This window comes from Pteropus medius, unplaced genomic scaffold (assembly GCF_902729225.1).
Source record: "Pteropus medius unplaced genomic scaffold, Ma_sr-lr_union100, whole genome shotgun sequence".
NCBI lineage: Eukaryota > Metazoa > Chordata > Mammalia > Chiroptera > Pteropodidae > Pteropus > Pteropus medius.
Window position 1 is genome coordinate 55,752,705 of NW_024349800.1, and position 22,331 is coordinate 55,775,035.

General features: G+C 38.8%; 1 protein-coding gene and 1 non-coding gene across 2 annotated transcripts; both read left to right on the forward strand.

The window, feature by feature from the left end:
* The first annotated feature begins 2,943 nt into the window (after positions 1 to 2,943).
* Positions 2,944 to 21,683, forward strand: NT5C1B (5'-nucleotidase, cytosolic IB). Its single transcript, XM_039886949.1, has 10 exons — positions 2,944 to 3,137; positions 4,878 to 4,967; positions 5,309 to 5,542; positions 6,104 to 6,238; positions 7,576 to 8,088; positions 8,385 to 8,552; positions 9,704 to 9,833; positions 12,157 to 12,279; positions 12,674 to 12,858; positions 21,360 to 21,683. Exons 1-10 carry the CDS (start codon positions 3,105 to 3,107, stop codon positions 21,681 to 21,683), a joined length of 1,935 nt encoding a protein of 644 aa, XP_039742883.1. The 5' UTR covers positions 2,944 to 3,104.
* On the forward strand, positions 9,206 to 9,310 carry LOC120622190 (U6 spliceosomal RNA). Its single transcript, XR_005658444.1, has one exon. It is a non-coding gene; the product is annotated as a U6 spliceosomal RNA (small nuclear RNA).
* Positions 21,684 to 22,331: the final 648 nt, after the last annotated feature.

Here is a 22,331-nt window from a genome sequence, read left to right on the forward strand (position 1 = left end):
GTTTTGTTATCTTTGAACATACATACATAAACACTTTTAAAAAGTAAAAACTTACTTCACATTTAGTGACTTTTGTATCTTTAGACTCAGAGAAGAAAAGCTACGAAGGCAATAGAGCCAATCTCAAAACATTGGTTTCCACAGATCAAGGTGGAGCAGGTTGGCAATGAGGAAGAAAAAGATTTTTCGGAATCCTCCCTAGTTGTCATACTCGGTCTGTGTCCTATATTATGAAAACCGCCTGGCCAAAGAGGAGTCTACCAGTATCCCCAGAAATTTTGAATAATATCACAACTCCCCAAGAAAATAAGAAATAACAGGAGGGTGTTCAGGTGGGATCCATGTCCCACAAACCACTCTGCAACATCCCTTAGCACTGCCAAGGGAGTGGGTATATTCCTCTCAGTAATTGTCATAAGAATCAAAAGATTTGCCAAAAATAAATAGAGAATGCCCACTTAGGCTTGTCCATGTTTGTGGTGTTCCAAAATGTCTTTTAAGTCCTTTTACGAAACACCTTTTTTTAAAAAAAAACTTTATCTACAACTAGAACTGACAATAATAATTTCATTATGAAACCAATTTGAGGAGATCTAAGAAGGATGCATGAGCATCGTGACAGTGTAGCATCTTGGCTTTATGAACGCATGGAGGGAGAAACCTAAGCCAAACAAAAGGTATACTACTGTGATGGTTAATTTTATGTGTCAACTGGACTGGGCTGAGGGCTGCCCAGAGAGCTGGTAAAGCTTTATTTCTGTTTATGTTCCTGGGGCTGTTTCAGGAAGAGATTAGCACTTGAATTAGTTGACTGAGGGAAGAAAATGGCCCTCACCAATGTGGGCAAGCACCATTCAGTCCGTTGAGGGTCCAGATAGAATAAAAAAGTTGGAGGGAGGCCAAATTCTCTCTCATTTCTTGAACTGAGATATCCTCCTTTTCCTCCTACCCTCGGACACCAGAGTTCCTGGTACTTGGGACTTTGGACTGAAGGGCTTAAACTGGAGACCTCAGGTTCTTAGGCCCTTGACCTCAGGCTGGGGCTTATGCTGTCATCCCCCGTTTTTCAGGCCCTCAGACTCAGACTGAATTATATCATTAACCTTCCTGGTTCTCCAGCTTGCAGATGGCATCTTACAAGACTTTTCAGCCTCCATGATCACATGAACCAATTCCCATAATAAATCACCTCATACATATCTATCTATAGCTATATCTTTATATATTTACATATCGATCTATCTATATATATAGAGAGAGAGAGAGATAGACAGAGAGATAGATATCCTATTTGTTCTGCTTCTCTGGAGAATCCTGACTAATACAGCTGCCTACATGTATGTATAGTTCTCCACACTCAATAACAAAGTTAAGAATTAGAAGATAATAAAGGAAAACGAATTAGAAAATCAGAAACAAATACAAATAATTCTTTAACTTTACTCTCAGCACTCAGAACAAAGCAATTAGTGACTTATTTATATCTTACTATAAGATATAAATATTCAAAACATTCATTAGGATCATACTCTGTGATGGGAAAAGACCAATAATAAGGAACTTATTGAACACATAACTGCTGAATTATGTGGAAGAGTTATGAAAAGAAACAAAACCTGATCTTGGGTGTTGGCTAGAAGGACCCATCAGAAACCAAAGACTCTTTCAAGGCCTCCTCACTTCTGTCTCGTAGAACCCTAGTCTCAGAACTCTCCCGTTCTTGTTCCAACTGCTGCTCTAACGCCTGCCCCTTCTAACCTGCCTTCCTTGCTCTGTCTGTACCACTAAAACCATGAGAAGAATCGTCAAACTGTCATTTGATTGCTTATAGATGTATACGGACAATAAATATTTTTAAAATTCTCTTCCTACAATTAGATTGCAGGAGGGATTAAATTAAAGGTTTTCTATTTGAACTCTGCACTATAGCAGTACCAAAATTAAGAATAAATAATAGCTAACATTATTAATCATGTCTGAATGCCTGTCACTTCATATTATTTCAACTACCACAACTATCATTTGATGTCGATACCATTACTGTTTCCATTTTATAAATAAGGAAATCGAAATTTAGGAAAACCATGTAAGCTGCTCAGCATCACAGTGAGATATGGGAAGTGAAGGGATTCAAACCCAGGCAGTATCACTGACAGCCTGCATGTTTTACTATCCAGAAGACCACCCTGGATGAATTTGATGAAGCTGCCAAAAACTTATGATATTCAAACTAAGTTATCAACTCCCCTGAAGAGAGGCCAGAAATTTCAGTCCAGGAAGTCTGACCAACTCAGGTTGGCAAAGAACATGGCTCTTCCCTAAAACTTAGACGAAGATAACATCAGAACCATAAAATGCAGAACATTTTTGGACCCTGTGAACCACAGTTGGGAGCTGGATTTTATATGTTCTCTTCTGTGTGTACACGAGGGAGATAGATATGTGTTTCATTGTTTAAGGATGGAGCAAACAGCGAGAAAGACAGTGCAAGTATCATTCTACCACACCGCGCCTCGCCAGAGGGAAAGTGCTTTGACTTTGTGAAATGAAAATGGCTTTGCTGGGCGAGAAACACCAAACACTAAAGCTAAACTCGAGGTAAACTCCTTATCTAGAATAAAACCTCAGCTGTCAAAAATAGTCTCCAGATTTGCAGAAAATCCTCTAAAATCTGTCAGGATGAACAATAATAAATGATCGGGTCCACAAACGAGTTTGCCATTAATTCTGGCAGGACCAGAAAATGTGTAGCCACAAATGGGATTGATATGACGATAGACATAGTCATGCTTAAAGAGATTTCAAAAGAAGGAAGCCGTAATATTGACATTGCTACATATTAAACATTTGAATATTGTTTACATATCAATTCCTAAAAACGCAGACAATGATTATGAGTAGATGTACTCAAATATGAATAAATAATACTGCTATTTTTTATAGTCACGTATTCACAGGGTCATTTTGTTACTATGGAATCACATATGATGTCATAAATTTGACATTCTGTATGCACGCGTAGACTGAGCAACAGAAGCAACAAGAAATGGAGCTGGGGAGATGAAAACCTGCGTAACACCAAAAGAATTTCCATAGTTAAAGAAATGAGTCAAACATCTCTGAAACAGAAAAAGAAGGTGAGTGAATTAAACATCCTAGAACCTTGCCTAAGAGCTGAGAGAAATTAGACATCAGTCTATCATTTACCTCTGAGGGTTCTCTGAAATAACCTAATGATTTCAGATGATCACTACATGTAGAGAATATGGAAGGAGTAAAGGAAATTAAGGAAGTGGAGAAAAAAGAAATTAAAGCGTATATTATAACTCGGTCCAGAAAGTCAGCGATTATTGAGCAAATGCTCATGGGTTAGTGATAAGGCGAAAACACAACTGCTATCTTTAGAAAATGCATAGCCTCGTAGGAAAGAGAATACATAAAGTACAGTGCAGTGCTCAGCACAAATATATACAAAAGACACAGGCAACGCAGAGGAAAGTTTAACTCTGGGAACTTCTCCCAGGTCACGCTGAGCTGGGAATGAACAGTATTGAAAGGCGGAGGAGTTACAAGTAAATAGGGTGGCATATAGGCAAATATGAGCTATATGGCATAAGTAGAACATAAAATGTAGAGTGGAAGGCTTGCAAGTTTGAAATATACAGGATACATCAGGGAGCTCCAGGTTTGTCTAACCAGTGAATAAAGACTGTATCCAGAAAGGAAGAACAGATTTATGTTTTATAAAAATCACCCTAAATAAATGGTGTGGATGGATCTAAAAGTTGGGAGGATTTGAGGCTACGAAACCTGATCAAAAGGCTATATAGTCTAAGAACACAGGCCCATGACGATCTGAGGCCTGGAACAAGGCAATGATAATAGGGATGGAGAAGAGAGACTAGATTTAAAATATCTTTCGGAGTTATGACAGGATTTTGTGGTGATGACAGTGTACGAGGTTAATGGAAGAATTGTAGTATTAGTTCTAGGACCACACAGCTATGCTGTTCTGTGCTGTCACCGACTCAATCATTCAGCTATCAGATTTTTCCTGGCTATAAGTCACAGAGCATAAAGAGATGACGAGACTACCCCTAGTACCTTGGTCGAAGCTAAAAGTTGAGCTTTTTAAACAGATAAACAACACTAATCTTGATCATATTATAGCTACCACATAATCATTAAATGATACAAATAGCGATCCAATACAACAGTATTTCTTGCAACTGAAAATAAAAGCAAATATTTGAATAGGCATCCATGAAGTGATTCTTCCTGGGTTCTCCTACGTGGTCTAGCTATTAGCTTGCTAAGAAATGTCATTTTACTCTAGAAGCAACGAGTAATTAGATAGCATGAACGGAAGCATGCCTGTCTAGAGGTCCACACAGGATCTGTACCATATTAAGGTCCTCGATTTTAAAAATCAGACTAATATTGGTGAGACTTAGAACCACAGAAAAGTGAACCTGTGGTTTATTAAGAAAAAAGAAGTTTCAATTCAGCATGGTAAAAATGAAGGAAAAACTCACATTTAAATCCCGGTATCACGGACCCCTAGCAAATTCTCCCATAGCATTTCCCATGCTATCATTTTTAAACGATAAATGCCATATGCCTTGACTCTATAAACCAACAAATTTCTACATTAAAAATTATTTATATAGTTCTGTGATGTGCTATTTTTATTTATGCTTGTTAGAACATGGCAAAAAAAATGTCAAAACTTTATTTATATATATATGTATGTATATATATATATGATATTGGCAAAGAGACGATGCTAATTTTAATTTATCCTTTTATTCTCAAACCTCATGTTTCTAATGCCTCTGAGATTAAAGTTAATAAACCTTCTTTGTTTCTATATTAAGAGTGAATCTGGAACGAAATACTCAAGAGACAGTCTAGAAGGAGAGAAAAGAAGGGATTCTGAGAAATCAGGGGTTCGTCTGGGTGCTCAGGTGAGCTGACCTCTTTAGAGTTGGTGAGAGAGTTAAAGAGCAGAAAGCATAACAGAAAACATCAGGGGCCAGGAAGTTCTGGAAGAGAAGACTGAGCTATTGAGATTGGTATTAAGGGTCACCTAATATCTATCCCTCATGGAGAGGTTAAGAAAAAACTGGGAGAAGCTGGTCCCTGCCTTCCCTACAGTACACACCCCCATGTTCACGTAGACAATATGGTGCAGAAACCATAGCTGTCTCCTCTGCTCGGCCTATGGGAGGAGACTGGTCTTTGTTCACATCAGGGAGGGAAGGGGACTCTAGCCATCGCATTGACCGTTTTCTGCACAATCTTTCAGATGAGGCGTGCAGTCAATCCGAATCACTTGCTGAGATGTTGCCCCATGCGTGGTCACCCGTCGTGTAGACGCTGCCTTAGTGCAGCTGAGGGACCAGCCCTTCTCGGCCCCTGCCGCACAATACGTATTTATATTCACATGTGCCTGTTGTGGGAGCAGGGCCAGCAGATCACCATGATCAGGGTGAGCAGAGATCAAACTACTGATTTGGGAGGGGAGCCACAGTCACTCTGGGTGAGGGGAAGGATATGGGGAACAGAAACTCTTCCACTTGCCTCTCCATGATCTCCTTTATTGTTCTTTCTCATGAAGGGAATGCTAAAGGGCTTTATCCCCTCTTACGCAGCCGCCCCGGAGCCCTGCTGCAGCCTTGGTTAGGTGCCAGCTGCCCTTATCTTTGTAGTCGGGTCAGAAATGGTGGATATGTCTTTTTAGTATCTGTTCATGGGCTCATCCCTAAAGGAAGCAGTGGAAAAAGGGAGAAAAAATGGTCAACTCTACTAAGTATCGTGTAAGAGGAGTCACAGGTGAAAAAAATATGATATGTCGGATTTGCTTCTTGGATTTGAATGCTCTTCTGGGTGGATCCCCACTTTGTTGTTCTTCACAGAAGTTAGGACTGGGCCAGAGCTGGCCAAGTACACGAGGGCCAAGACTGAATTACGGGTCATAAGGCCAGGGACCTTCTCATTGGGTGTTGCTATGTTTTGCCTCATGTGGCTATCCTGCAGGCACATGCATGGGGGGAGTGGGTGGTAGGGTATTACACCCCTGGGTCTCTTCTCGCCTCAAAAGGGATCACAAGAACTACTATCAAAGGCAGATTCTCGAGGGTACGTCGTGCAAAAGCAGTGGTCCCGAACTTCACGGAACCCTTCGACCAGAGCCCCGTCAGTGGATGAGCCCAGAAGCAAGAGTGCCAGTCTTAAGGTAAAGACGGAGGGGAAGGGATGGAGGACATGACGGCATCATAATAACACTACTGAGGATGAAGGTCAATGTTATTGATGTTTTCTATGTGCCAAGCCCTGTTCCACGTACTTTATGTGTTATATCTAATTCAGCCCCCCCCACACACACACACCTGTAAGCTCTATTTTACAGGTGAGAAAATGCAAACAATAATTTTCCTAAGATTTCACATTAATAACACTAATAGAGCTAGATTTAAACCCAGTATCTCTAAGTCTATAAGCTATATACTTAATGATTAAACTCTGCGGCTTCTCATTCCTTTCTTCATTCAACAACTATTTATTGAGTACCCAAGACTAAGAAGAGGGGGTGGAATGGTCAACAAAGAAGATAAATTATTGAGGAGTGTCAGATTGTAGGGTACTTTGGGCCCCTAACTAAGCCTGGTCACATAGGAAGAAAAGTTTAGCTTTGAGATGAAGTTTTTGAATACAGAGGGAGTGACACAAATCCAGCCACTGGAAAAACATGTATTCCTACCAATCAATCTATCTCTGTGAGGACTGGCTCAATAATCTAGCCAAAACAATGCCTCTCAAAACATGTGAAACAATCATTTAAAAAAAAACGAAATGACATATGGATGCTTAATAAGGTATTGCACAGCTTAGGAAGCTTCTCTAGAATAGTGCCTTCCTATTTAGGAAGGTGATTGTCTCCAATTGAGCTCCACAGACACACAAAGCCCTGAAGGCGATGGGGAGACACTCGATTCTCCAGCAATCGCTGCGTTAATCACAGGGCAAATGTGGAGACAGAGGTCCCCCAGGTGCTTTGTAGAGTCTTCCGGTGGGAACATCTGGTCTAGCTGCTCATGAAGTTAACTGGAGGTCACAGATGGAGGCAGCATCGCAAAAGGTCTCTTACTCAAGCCCTCTGCCTCAGAGAGCTCTGAGCAGGTATACATACAGGAGGCAAGTGACAGAATTTTAAAAAATATGTGCCATCTGCCTAAGGGAATAGGGTCTATGCCCTGTCTACATACACACACTCACACGCGCACACACACACACTCACACACACACACACACGCATTATGAGGTGCTGATGGGGAAACTAGGGGAAAATAAAAGCAAACTGCCTGTGTCCATTTAAAAGTATCTAATATCTGGAGCCTTGAGATGTCTAAGCTCCTTAACCTCCACTTAAAGGAGTTGAGATGAACCGGGATCCATCTAAAAGCTGGGAACAGAATGGAGAGAAAGGGGCAGCTCCTTGACTCCAGCTGGGCAGAGATGCGGACGGGGACCACAGGTAACCGTGGAACTCAGACAACCATTTTCTTGTTCCAGGTCCCCACTAGCTCCGCAACCTCCCGGACTTCATCCACCTCCCCAAGCCAGCAAGAGTCACAGCACGAGCTGTCCTCACAGCCCTCCCCGTCTATGCCACCTGCGCAACGCACATCACCTATGCCTGTTGACTCGGGTCCTCCCACGCCCCCAGAGATCCAGACCCAATCTGCGTCCCGGCGCAGCACCAAGATGCACGAAAACCCTGAAGCCTGGGCACATGGCATCGTGCGGGATATCCGAGAATCACGGGACACGCGGGACCCCCGGGACTCACGGGACGCCCGGGACTCACGGGACGCCCGGGACTCGCAGCGGGAATACCCGCGCACACCCCCGGCTGAATGGAAGTCCTATGGCCAGCGCAGAACGCACTATTCGTCCCAGCTGGACCGTGACTGTATTCCCGACCCGCCCCGGAAGCTGGAGGAAGAGGACGACGACGAAGAAGCCTACTGGGCATCCGTGAGGACACTGTATGAGAAGTCCCCGAACTGCTCGCGACCCCGGCCGGTGAGCAGGGCCCGCGGCCCGTGTAGCCGGGGCGCCCCACTGCACAGCCCCACAGCCCAAGCCTCTCTCCAGCCTCCCTCCTCTCTGTGACGTAGGGAAGTCTGTCCCAGGCCCATCGCTGCACTTCCTCAAGCCTCCCTCCCGCGGGCGGGGAAGCCCCAGGCCTCGGCTATGACCAGCATCTCAATGCTCCAATCCAAGGCCCAGCTCTTTACTTCCCACCCTGCCCTGAGTGAGCCCCATTCCTGAATCCTACCCATCTGTAACTATGCCCCTGTTGACACCCCTCTCCGCAGGCCAAACCCAAGCATGCCATCACCATCGCCGTGTCATCGCAGGCTCTCTTCAACATGATGGATGGCAGGAAAATCTTTGAGGAAGAGGGTCTGGAAAAGTACATGGAATATCAGCTCACCAATGAGAATGTCATCCTGACCCCAGGGCCCGCATTCCGCTTTGTCAAGGTGCTTTGCAAAGCTGTCTTTGGCCCGCCAGGACTCTGGATGGCGAGGGGAGGACCCAGGCCCACCCCTGGGATCTCCTCCAGGTTCCCTGATAATCCCTAGTCCACGTTTGTCATTCTTGCCCTTTTAAAGTTAACCCCAGGTCAGTTTATGCTTCCAGACAGGCTTCCAGACTGTTGAAGAAGGGACTCTATCCCTAGATTTGAGATGCTGGGCTTCCCTAAGTGAGCTCCTAACCACGAAACCTGTAACAGAAAACTCTGTTCCCTCCCTAGAAGCAGTGGTGGCCAGAAGCAATAATGAGTTTACAATTCCGAGTACTTCTAGAAATAAAATGCCTCATTAAAATGAGCTGAAATTCACTTTTGCTGCTCTTGCCCCAAACATAGCATATTAAGAAAATCAAGGTGCTCTTGGCACTTAAAGGCATGATTTTAATAGAGTAAGAGTCTCTGAACATATACAGAAATGTATAGCACTTGTAACTGTGATCCCCTATATAACGTAAACAAATATTATACAATAACATCATAACCAGGAGGAAACAAATGACACCTCTGCAAGTTGTGAGCAGAAAGTACTTATGGGCCACGGGAGGAGCAAGAGGGAAATCACACATCTATTCTAAAGACTTCTGTTAAAAAATAGATGAAATGCTCCCTTTGGCAGCACATACACCAAAAGTGGAACAATACAGACCATTAGCATGGCCCCTGTGCAAGGTTAACATGCAAATTCATGAAGCATTCTATATTTTTCACAACAAAAAATAATCATGAGATAATCAAGAAAGGCAGATTTTACAAATCCCCCCTCCCCCTCAAAAAAAGAAAAAAAATAGACAAAGCATAAAAGGATTAGCTTGATCCTTCCTGCTACCAACCCAACAGAGACAATTCTAGTGAACCAAATGTAACAATTTTTAATAAACATTACCTATCTGTTCAGTAAACATGAACTGAATTCCTGTGTATGAGAGGCAGGAAAGACAGAAATGAATGGCATAACCCTGTCTTAAAGGAGCCATCTCTCTCCGTAAAGAGTCTTCGAGGCTTGAATTTGACTCTTGCAAGATCCTTTCTCCCCAGACTCCCAAAGCCCCGTCCACCTTCCTGGCCCTCTTTACCTACACTCATGTTTGTAACCTGCAGGCCCTGCAGCATGTCAACGCTAGACTCCGCGATCTGTACCCTGATGAACACGACTTATTTGATATTGTACTGATGACTAATAACCATGCCCAAGTGGGAGTGCGGCTTATAAACAGCGTCAATCACTACGGTAAGTAAAATAAATATCGTGTGGAAGAACAGCTCGCGGCTCTGGAAGAGAGAAGCCATGTTATTTTGCTAACTGTGGCCTAACTAATACAGTGTCTTTGATACTGACGGCCCCTTCTGCGTGAGGAATGTTTATTTGCCTATGTCAGAGCAAGAGGGGCCATGTTCATTTTTAACTTCAGCACAGAGTTGGGCCCAAAGCTCGGGACTTAACTTGTCAAGTGTGAATTTCAAAGTCTTAATCCCAGGTCCTGCAACATATTTCTGTTTTATGTTTTTCACTTCTGAACATGACTTCAAGGAGCCGTCAACCCAAAGGCTTTCTCTGTGTGATCAGACTTCTTGTTCACCACAGATACATGTTAAAGGTTTAAAGGTTTTCACCTTTCCGTTCTACTCTTAAAATCTGATTCTCCCTGGCTGCTCTCGGAACAGCAAATCCATACTCGTGCAGGCGGAATTGTCTTTATTCCTTTACGTGGAAAACTGAATGGACTTGAGTTTCGTTATAGCATTTCCATCAATGTGTAGGAGACATTCAAAGAAAGTTGCCATTTTTCCTTATGGAATTACTTGACTCATTTGAGAACTTTTAGCCTATTTTCTAAAAGCCAAAGATTTAAATTTGGCATGTTTATAAATAATAAAGAGATGCTACAAGTTATGAGTTTTATGTTATACTAACTATAAGGTTGATGTCTTACTGAGACATACTTTAAAACATGTTTGCCTTTCAAAAACGCAGCCTTTATGGAGTTATCACATGAAAAGAAGGAACGTATACAAAAGGTTTAGCATCGACGACTGCCATAGAATAATCACTCAATAAACTGCAGCTATTGTTTTTATAACACATACTCTTATTTGATTTAGTAGGTGGTTTAAGTCCATCTACCCCTCACCACACTGAGCCCACTGAGAGTAGAAACATAAAAAAAATCAGTTATTTACCTATTATTTCTGCTAATTAACTGATTGAGCACAGTCTTCTCATGCAGTCTGTTCATGGGTAACGACCTTTCACCTGGAAGTTAGTTACTTCCATAATGTGGGTGCTGAAGGCAATTTGTTTCTGTCTCTGCTGTCATCTTTGTTAACAATTATAATTATCTGTCCGCATGCCTGGCTCCTTGGTGAACTGTGATCTTCAGAAGAGGGATAATGTTTTAGTCATTTCTAAAGCCCCAGTGCCACCAAATAATTTCTGATTGTTAAACTAATTTTATTTAAGGGTTTATAGATTACAGTTTTGTGCCACCGACACCCAATGTTGGCTTAAGTAAACAAGTGAGAGTAATTTGTTAATACCACAGCAGACACTTCCACCTCAGCTGTGGATGGGCTCTGCCTACTCTCTCAGTTCATACAGATGAAAATAACTGACCTGACTCAAAATTCTGCTTTATATCCTGTGCAGCTACCCCATTTACCTAAAAATACTTTGAATAGGTAAATAAATCTTACATACATGTTACACTTCATTTAACTATTCACACTTTGGTAAAAAATGTTTTGCTTAAATAATCCTGTGCTGAGGCTGAGACCTTTCTAGATAAATCTTTATAGGAATTTCAGATTATTTCTTTAGAATAAACTCCTAATAAAAGGAACCTTAGGTAAAAAGGTATATACCTGTCAAAAGCTCTTGATACTTGTTGTCAATTACTTTCGACATAGCTTATACCAGTTCATACCTTCATTCACAGTGTATCTGGGGACCTGTTTTACAAACCACTCACCAACATCTAGTGTTTTTTTTTAATTGTTGTTGATTTAAAGGCATTCGACGGTATATTAGTGTTTAGTCTAATAATTCCATTTAAAACTTCCAGTCAGGAAAGAAAGAGAATTTCAGACCTTTTGTTGTTGCTTTTAGAAAAGAGTCTAACTCCTAGCACTACTTGTTATTACCATTGTATTTTTACTAAAGAAATACATAAATGGTACTTAAAATAGAGCCACATTTTAACTGGCCTTTTCAGTAAGTGAGGAGGCTGCAGCTGAAGGACAGGAGTCAATATGAACCAGTGGGCCAGGCAAGTCTTTATGTCTGTTTCCGTTTCTGTAATGAGGAGAATAATGCCTGCCATACGGTTGTCGCAAAACTCAATTGGCATGGTTTATGAGGATGGGCTTCCTAAGCTATCATGCACCAAAAACATCCGCTCTCCTGGAAAATAGCTGCGACATTTTTCCATATTGGTGCTAAGCAGGTGATTCTAAAACCTCAGTAGACTCTCAGCTATTCCTAAGGTAACTCTCATTTGCATTTACAGTAAGCATATGTCTTTAATCATAGCAATGTCTTTCTTGCCTGATGATAGGCTTACTAATTGACCGCTTCTGTCTGACTGGTGGAAAAAGCCCCATTGGCTATTTGAAGGCGTATCTTACCAACTTGTATCTTTCTTCGGATTGTGAAAAAGTACAAGAAGCAATACAAGAAGGTATTAGTTTGGTTTTATCCCTCCCGTTCATAAAGAGGTTTGCACTAGTGGTTACTTCCCTCGGGCTTCCCATATAACTATGTGGCTTATGCCTTTGCTGGATTTCCTGCTAAGGTGTTCACACAAGTGACAGCCCTTAAGTTTGGCCTTTAGAGCTTTGACCTTTCTGGAGGTGGACATCCTCAGTGATTGTCTCACGGCAAATTTTACCCTTCCCCACCACTTATAAAAATGGAAGCAGTGCATAGACAACTGTGTTGAGATGTGTGGTTGTGAAGAGGAGTTGAGTCATTAGGGAATATCATCTAGAGAGAAATACAAGTTCTGGGAGGACTTTTTATACTTTTTTTTAACGGTAGAAACTAAAACTCCATGAATCTCCATGGTCTACTAGGAATCGCCTCTGCAACAATGTATGATGGAGCCAAAGACATGAATTACTGTGACACGCAGCTTCGTGTGGCTTTTGATGGAGATGCCGTCATCTTCGCAGATGATTGTGAACACGGTACCAAGGATTACGGGCTGGACAAATATTTCCAACATGAAACACTATTTGAGAATAAACCTCTTGCTCAGGTAGGTTCAAGGTGCTCTAATTTTGATCTACTTATTTTTCAATGTATAGATATAGATATTTGTTCACTGTGATGGCTTTTACATTACTTTAGGCAGGACACTCGTCACTTCTAATCCTTTGTAATTTTCTGCCTTTCTTTCTTTCATGAACTCTTCTGAAATGTCTGCTGCTGACTTTTTAATTTTAGCGTTCTTTTATCTAGCCTTTTGGAAACGTTTCTATGATCTCATGTTAATGAGTTCACATCCTCCAAATTATGAGTAATAGAGGTATTATGACTCACTAATTAGTTGCTTCTACAGTATAGGTCCCCAAAATAGTAAGGTCATCTCCAGTAGGTCAGTAAACATTTGTTGAACCTGTCTGTCCATAACCTCAAACTCAGTAAAGGCATTACTTAACTGAGAAAATCTACACAACTGAGAGCTTAAATTGAATCAAATAATGAGCCTCAAACAAGTGCAAACTGTGAAAACCTAATCATGCTGAAACTGAATATTTAAGTTTTTTTTTAAAATTAATCCATGAACTGAAGTGTTAGTGGCATAATCAGTAATGAACAAAACCTACAACTTCTGAACCGAAGGAAATTGAAAACAAAATCATCTCCAAAATGAATCTGAATTAATGAATCATTCAGTTTTAATCTATGACTCTTACCAAGAAATTTAATTGGCCTTTTTTCTTAGCACTTGCTGAACTTAAAACTTAGTTATTTTTATTACATTTATAGAAGTATGAAGAGGCTAACTGAAAGCTGAAAAGTTTTACTAACTCACCTCACATTACAGCAAGTAATTTTTAAACTCTGTGTGTGTGTGTATAATGTCATACTCCATTCCTAAATAGCTTCTTTAGAAGCCTTGACCTCATGTTGTGAAGTTGTCTAGTATTAACAAAGTTTACTATTGAGGGGGAAATTGTTCATTATATTTTATATATGTCTGCTTTGCTAAAATTCAGAGGCAACAGTATCATAGCCTTTAACTATTATTGAAATGTGGAAGATCTCCATAAAAAGAACATTTAAAAAAAAACTTCGAAAAGAGAATTACTTCAAGATAATCTTAAAATACGATTTTCTCATCCCAGATAAATTATCCAAATTTCTTTTAGGTTTTGCATTTATCAGTTATTTTTTCCATATTTTAAATCATTTTTTTTCTCATTAAAAAATTGAAATTGTGAAGCCCAACACTAGTTATTGCAGGAATACCCACCAAATTTCTATTAATCGTACTTGTTTTCATTATGCAATAGATAAAAATTCTGTTTACATAGAAAGAGGTAGCTTTTCTATAAAGACGAGGTTTTGCCAGATGTGTTTCATTAATGAGAAAATAAATTATGAGGTATGATTCCTACCTAAGGCTTTCAAGTATGTTGGTCATGGGGTTTGGTCATGAAATGTTCCAAGTGTCTCAAATGGAGGAGATCTGAGAGTCATCAGCAAATGGGACAGCTGGAGAGGATTAATTTGGCCGCTCTCTGTGTAGCTTATAAGCCCCCAATGTGGCACAATGACTAGTAATTGATGTCTCCAATTTGATCTGTACCTTGTCTCATCATTCTAGAATAGTGGTCTCCAAGTCTCTCAGTCTCTTTCAATGTCTCTCCCTCTCACTTTTTCTTTTTCTTTCTCTCTCTCTCTCCTGTGTGTGTGTGTGTGTGTGTGTGTGTGTGTGTTAAAGCTGTTGAAGTATAATTTACATACAGTAAAATTCATCATCCTTAGTGGATGACGTCAAGAGTTTTGACAAATGCTTACGGTTGTGAAAACACAACCAAACTCAAAATACTCAACATACAAAATTCCCTCATGCCTCTTTGTAGTCATCCTTAGCCTCCTATCTCCAAGATCTGTCAGCCACTAATCTGAATTCTATTCCTACAGTTTTGACTTTTCCAGATGTCATATAAATGGAACACCACAAGATACAATCTTTTGAATCTCACTTCTTTTTAGCCTAATGCATTTCAGATTCATCTTTTTCATTCCACGTATCTGTAGTTTGTTCCTTTTTACTGCTGAGTAGTATTCTGTTTTATGGATGTACCACATTATCTTTATCCATTTATCTGTTGGGGGATATTTAGGTCATTTTCAGTTTGGAGCATTTAAATATAAAACCACTTTAAGCAGTTACATACAGGGGTCTGTGTAAACATAAGATCTCATTTCTCTTGGATAAACACCTAGGAGTAGGATTACTAGGTCACATGATAAGCATATGTTAACCTTTATAAAATACCACCAAACTATTTGCCAAAGTGACCATACCACTTTACATTCCCAACAGCACTGAGAGGTCTTGTTGCTCTACATCCTTGCCAGTATTTGGTACCGTCAGTTGCTGTTTGTTTGTTTGCTTGTTTTAAGCTATTTTTGTGGTTATATAATGGTATCTCATTGAGTTTTTAATTAGCACATGCCTAATGACATAATATAGAGCATCTTATCAGGTGCTTATTTGCCACAATATGTATTAACAAAAACATCTGTTCAGATCTCTTGGCTTGTTTGGTTTTTTATTATTGAGGTCTGATAGTTCTTATTCTGGGTACAAGTCCATTATCAGCTATGTGTTTTGCAAATATTTTCTCTCAGTCTATGCTTGCTTTTTCATTCTCTTAATATCTTTCAGTATTCTTCATTGAACAGAAACATAATTTTAATGTTCAGTTTACCAATTTCTTTTATAAAATGTGCTTTTAAAATCATATATAAGAAATCTTTGCATAACCCAATGTCAGAAATATTTCTTCCTATGTTTTTGTACAGAAGTTTTATAATTTTAGGGTTGGGGGGAATATGTCCAATTTTGAGTTAGTTTTTATACTTGTGTAAAATATCAGTTGTTTCATTTTTGCCACTTACAGGTATCCTAATTGTTCCAACACTATTTGTGGGAAAACTGGTTTTCTGTTCCTCTAATATAAGTATCCATCTTTTACCAATATCACATTATCTTGATTATCATAGTTTTATAGTAAGTCTTGAGATTGGGTATTACAAGTCCTCCAAATTTGCTATTTTTCAAAAACTTTTGGATATTACAATTACCTTGCATTTTCATATAAATTTAAGAAATAGCTTGTCCATTTCTGGGGAAAAAATCTTGCTGGATTTTTTTTTACTGTAGTTGTGTTGAATTTATATCTTAATCTTGGGGGAATAGATATATTAACAATATCAAGTCTTGCAGCCCACCTGCATGGTATATCTCTCCATTTATTTAAGTCATCTTTGAATTCTTTCATCAGTGTTTTGTAGATTTCAGCACACGGATATCACCCATACTTTGTTAGCTTTATAACTAAGTATTTCATAACTTTTGGTGCTATTGTAAATGATACTTTAAAAGGCTAATTTCCAATTTGATTATTGCAAATATGAAGAAACACAATTGGTTTTTATATATTGACCTTGCATCTTGAAACTCTGTTAAAGTCACTTTTTAGTCATAGTAAAACTTTTGTAGATCGTTTGAGATTTTCTATGCAGACAATGTTGACTAAGAATAAAGACACTTTTATTTCTCTGTTTCCATTCTCTATATCTTGTATTTACCTTTCTTGTCTTATTGCCCTTCCTAGGCATTTATTTACAACATACAACTTTAATTACAATCTACTTTCAAACAATATTATGCCATAACATGTCTAGTATAAGAATCTTACTAAAAACAGTATATGCTCACTCCCTCTCTCCCATGTTTTGTGCTATTATATTTTACGTTCACCTACACTATAAACTTACAATACCTTGCTATTTTTTATTTTTTATTTGGGGAATCAATTATCTTTAGAATGAATAAGAAAAATAAGACAAATATATCTTTTGCAGTCATCTTCATTTTAAACATTTCCAGAGATCTTCATTTCTTTTCTGTAGATTCACATTTCTCCCTGTAGTGTATCTTTGCCATAAGATCATCTTTTAATATTTCATGTAGAACTGATATGCTGTTACCAAAAGCTCTTAGTTGTTCTTTGTCTTAAAAACTCAGTTCTCCTTCATTTTTGGAAACTATTTTGGCTGGATATAGCTTTTATTATTTACCATATTTTCCTTTCAGCACTTTAAACTTACTCATCCAGTGTCTTCTGATTTGCATAGATTATAACAACAAATTGTTTGAAATTCTTACCTTTGTTCCTCTGTAATATGTCTATTTTTCTCAGGCTATTTTCAAGATCTTCTATATTTGTTTGTGTTTCAACAGTTTGAATGTGGTATGGTGTGGTGTGGTGTGCTGTGGTGTGGTATCTGTGTGTTCCACAGCATATAAATGACGTGTTCTTTTTTCTTCATTACTTTTTTCTCTTTATATTCAGTTTGGGTTACTTCTACTGAATTATCTTCAAGTTCACTAATTCTTTTCTCGACTATATCAAATCTAGTGACATCAAAGGCATTTTTCTTTTATTTCTAGCATTTTCATTCAACTTATCTTTTCCACCTCTTCAGTAGACTTAAATTACTAGTCTACTCACATATGTCATCCACCTTTCAATACAGATAAGATGGTAATCAGTGATTTGCAATTCCCACTCATATTTAGGACATCTAAGCCATCACTGAGTCTTCTGTTAATTACTTTCTCTGGAAAGTTGATTAGTTGTTTTGTTTTGTTGTAGTTTCATAAATCTTTGATTGACTTCCAATTACAGTGTATACATAGTAAAGGTTTGGGTAAATAGTATTCTGTCTGGTTATAGGTATGCCTCCTCTTCTGCTAGCAATTAGTGTGAGGAACTGAATCGAACAAACCAGGAGTTTGACTAGCTATGCATTTTGTTATTGCTATTTTTACCTTCATTTCACCACAGGCTTCCCATTCCTCTGGTAGGATGCTGGAGGGCATTTCAGTATTCCTGTTCCACTTCCAGTATTCGGTCTTCCCTTTGTGCCTGTGCCTCCGAGCGTTCTCCATATTGTAACCTCTCTCCAAACTGTGGCTCATTCGTCTCTGCCAGCTAGCTTGGTGATGTGTATGTAGGTGGTGGGGAGGGGCATTCTTTGTTGTCCTGGTTCAGCCTAAGTCTAAGGCAGCAGCTGTATCTCCCTAGATCTTAGGGATGAAGTTTTATCATTGATCTTGCCTTTCCCCCTTTGATAACCAAATCTAATGGTCTGGGTCCACAAAAGTCTTCTGTCCCTTTCCCAGGAGTAGAGGGTTTTCCTTTCTTTGCCCCCATAGTAGTGAATTTTTACCTGTGGCTTAGGAGTAACTGTGTTTGGTCTGAAGCCCTTTTTCCAGAAGTTTAATTTTTGTTCCCTAGGAGATATGGGACAATGTGGAGTTTTAGACTTTTCTCACAGTGGCAGCTGCTGCTCTCCTCCAAGCCTTCACTGCAGGGACTGCATCCTTTCACCTCTTACCCTGCCTGCAGTCTTTCTCATGAGCAACTCGTCATGTCTATGGGACAAAAGCCTGTAAGGGAGTGTGTATTTCTTGTGTCTGTAGCTGCCAGGACTTCCGTGCTTTCTCGTTAGCCTACGCTTTGCCTTTGTCAATTTGTTTTTAAAATTATCTGAATTTTTCACACTTGCTTGTAGAGTGTCTGGTATGTCTTCCTTCAGTGCTCTGCAAAGATGTGCCAGTTCTTGCAATTCATCTGTCTGTGCAGATATCTGAGATGTTTCCTTAGATTTTCTCTCCTTACATTTCATGTTGATCAGTTGCCCCATTACCCCAGCTCTCCAATGGGCTCAAGAAAAGTTAACGTTTTTTAGATTATTTGGCTTTCTCCTGTTGTTAGGACAGGAGTAAGTCTTTCCAACTTTCTACATCCTAAGCAAATTCCAAATGTTTAATCATACAGCTCTTCAAAAAGGTATGTTTGAGTAACTTTCCTTCATATTTCTATATTTTCATTGATAAATTATATACTTAAACTACTGTACAAATACATAAATTATAAAACATACCCAAAAATGGAAGTAAGAAAGAATGATATGGCTACTTTTAATACGATGATATAAACTGACCAGTCCCTATTTATTCCCTTCGGAACGTACTCAAAAATAGCAAGGAGAACTGTGTTCCTCTGTGTTTCAAAGCCAAACAGTGAGCAAGGTGGCTCTTGCTAATAGTCTCTACACCCTCTTTGCTGCTGTTCCCTCAAAAAAAGTTACAGTTTTTTTCACCTATGTATGTGCCTCTCATCTTTAGGAAGTGAATTTTCACTTGTTTTTTTTTCTTATATATGCAGTCTCAGAGAAAGCAAAATAAATAAATGATCACATTGACAGCAATGCTTACAGAACACAGTTTGTTTCTAGGATGACAGAGAAGGGAGCTTTTAAATTGTGAAAACAAGTTAGTCTTAAAATACTATCCTTGACCTTCCCAGAAATCCCCTAATTATTCTTAGGAAATCCAATCTACTTCACTAATGACTGATAGAAAGGAAACCAGCACAGAACATATGCAAAGATACTATGAGAAAAAGGCAGAAAAGGAAGAGCAAAATCTAGTAACAGATGAAAAACTCTCACTACAAGTATTTGCCAAAATACAGGTGAAATTGTGACTAAATATTTACCATGACTTTTAAAAATTTAATAAAGCAGGATCATAGAATAGAAATGCAAGAATTGGGAAAGAGATGACAAAATATTAAATGATAGAACTTGGAAATGAATAGAATTGAAAAATAAGATTTTAGAAATAGATCACAGATAAAGAAAATCCAACATATGCATAATTGGAATCCTTGAAGAAAAACATTGTTATGGGTTGAGGAGGACAGGGTACGCATGGTAAATATAAAGATGCGTATGTATATAAAATATAAATCAAGAAAAAGTCCTGAATTACCAGAAGATTTTCATACATGTATTAAACTATGAAAATATTTAAGGGCAGATTATGTAATAGGGAAATAGAACAGAATGATTATGAGACATGCCCTAATACAATACTATGACTTCAAAGATGAAGAGATAATTCTTCGGGCAACCTGCACATAAAAGTTGGTGGCGGGGGAAGGGGGAGGAAATCAAGCTGTCCTCAGTGTTCTCCACAGGAGCACTCAATAGTAAAAGATAGTGAAGCACCACTTATCAGATCATATGGAGAGAAAATATAAATTACAGATACTCTATCTAACCAAAAGTTCATTCGTGTTAAAAAGAAACAGGTCAACAGTTGAGAACATACTATATTCTCAGGAATTATTATTTCCATAGCATTTTCTTGACAAAACTAGGACTATTGGACACATTATGGCCAACATGTAGATGACTACAAACACAGAGAGGCACAAATGGACCTAGAATATATTTAACCATAGAACCGAAACTAAAACAATTGTAAGGATTGGGGAGCAGAAAAGAAAGTACATATTATGTGCCCTAACAATGTAGAAATTATATAACTAATGAAAACTGGAAAAACATGGTGGAATAGGGTCTAAAAAGAGTAAGTATGCATATATCTTTAGTTCTAATAGCTTATGAAAGGTCAAAAATAAAGCCGATAAATAGAAATATGAAAGTCTTTAACGATGCAAATATAAATGTCGAGAAAGATGAACAAACAAAATTGGATGGCTGAGAAAGAAACAGAGGATAAGAGAGAGGTAAAGAAGGACCCTAATTTCATCATTTCTCATTTTAAAAAATAATAGATTCTGGATTTTAAAAAACAGAGTACTCTGGGTACTATAAAAAGTTATAGTTATAAAGGTAACAAATAGCAGGAAATAATACAATCCTTCCTAAATATTAGAAGAAACACAAATACACATGTGCGAAGGTAAAAGACACTTGTCAGTGAATAATCCTTTAAAATCTTTAATCATGAAAAATACACTAAAAACCATAAGACAGCCTACTACCATGTATATCTGTAATGCCAATAAATATAAATATCCTAAAATGCAACTTTGGTTTTAAAAATTAAGACTTTCAGATTGGATCACATAGCAAAATCCAGTTCGAGGCTCTATGCCAGAGCTACAGCTAAAACAAAGTGTCCGGAAAGGTTGAAGATGAAAATAAGTGTGATAATATACAAAGTATTTGTATACTTATATTTTTAAATATAAGACAAGGCTGGATCCAAGCCAACAAGACATTAAACAAGATAAAGGAGTATACTTTATGACGTTAAAATGTGCAATTTATGAAAAGCAAATTAAGAGTAGTGCTTTCCGTAATTGATTGAATAAAGTATCTACTTTGCCATGGATAGTTTAAGTCTGTTACTTTGGTTTCACTTTCAAATAGAAACTTCTTTCACTCTTAAAATATCTATGTCTAGGCAATAAATTATATGAGCATCCTACATTTATTCCAGGAATGCAAGGATGATTCCACATAAGGAAATATATTCACATAAATGCAAGGAGTTTGGGGATCGTGTCATAGACTTTATAATACTGCATGCAGTGTTATATTCTTTTATAAGCTCTTATAAGTCTCTGCTTTTTCAGCATTCACTTCCTTTGGCTCACTGGATCACAGCTGTGACATATGTTCCTTTTACAGGGTCCCTTGAAAGCCTTTCTGGAAGATTTAGGCAGACTGCAAAAGAAGTTTTATGCCAAAGACCAACGGTTATGTTGTCCTATCAGGACCTACCTGGTTACAGCCAGGAGTGCAGCCAGTTCAGGCGCTCGAGTGCTGAAAACCCTCCGCCGCTGGGGTCTAGAGATAGACGAAGCTCTTTTCCTTGCTGGGGCCCCCAAAGGTCCCATCGTGGGGAAAATACGGCCCCATCTCTTCTTTGATGACCACATGTTCCGCATTGAAGGGGGACAGAAATTCGGAGCCACCACAGCTCATGTACCTTATGGCATTAATCAAAAATGAACAATTAGCCATGGGGAGGAGAAATAAAGCAGTGAGTCTGGTATCACAGAAGCCACTTCTTGTGGATCTCTAGGGTAATTAGATAGGTATTTCAGAAGACTGGACCTCAGAACTTAGTTCGTTTGAAAAGGTTTTTCTCCTAATTTTTTTAAAAAATATTTTGAACCCTCAAGTTACCTTCAAGTGACTTCTCTTTGAGCTGTCACTGCTGTCGAATACCACTGCATCTATCTTTATGTATGTGCAAGTCATACCTGATGACTCTTGAAGATAAGTTTAGAACTTGAATGCCTGAATGCTTAACGAGCTACTTTGTCTTACAAAGCATTGCTCATTTTTGGATGCTGGTATATAGAATAAATTGTCACCCATCATCAAAACAGAATAGCGGTCTTCAGAAGTGGAAAGAGTAGGATTAAGTAGACTCTTGAAAATTCGAGCTTTTTAGTCTGTTGCCTCTGTGACCAACCTTTAAATCAACACAAAATGAAAATGTCACTCTGCCTGCATGTGTATACCAATTTTGACACTAGTCATTGAGAAATAAATCAGCTGGTTATTCCTACAGGGCACTTTCCATCTAAGATGAGTTCCAAGCAGAACCACCTAGGAAGGGTTCTTTGAAACTTATTTGGTGGATTCACTGCA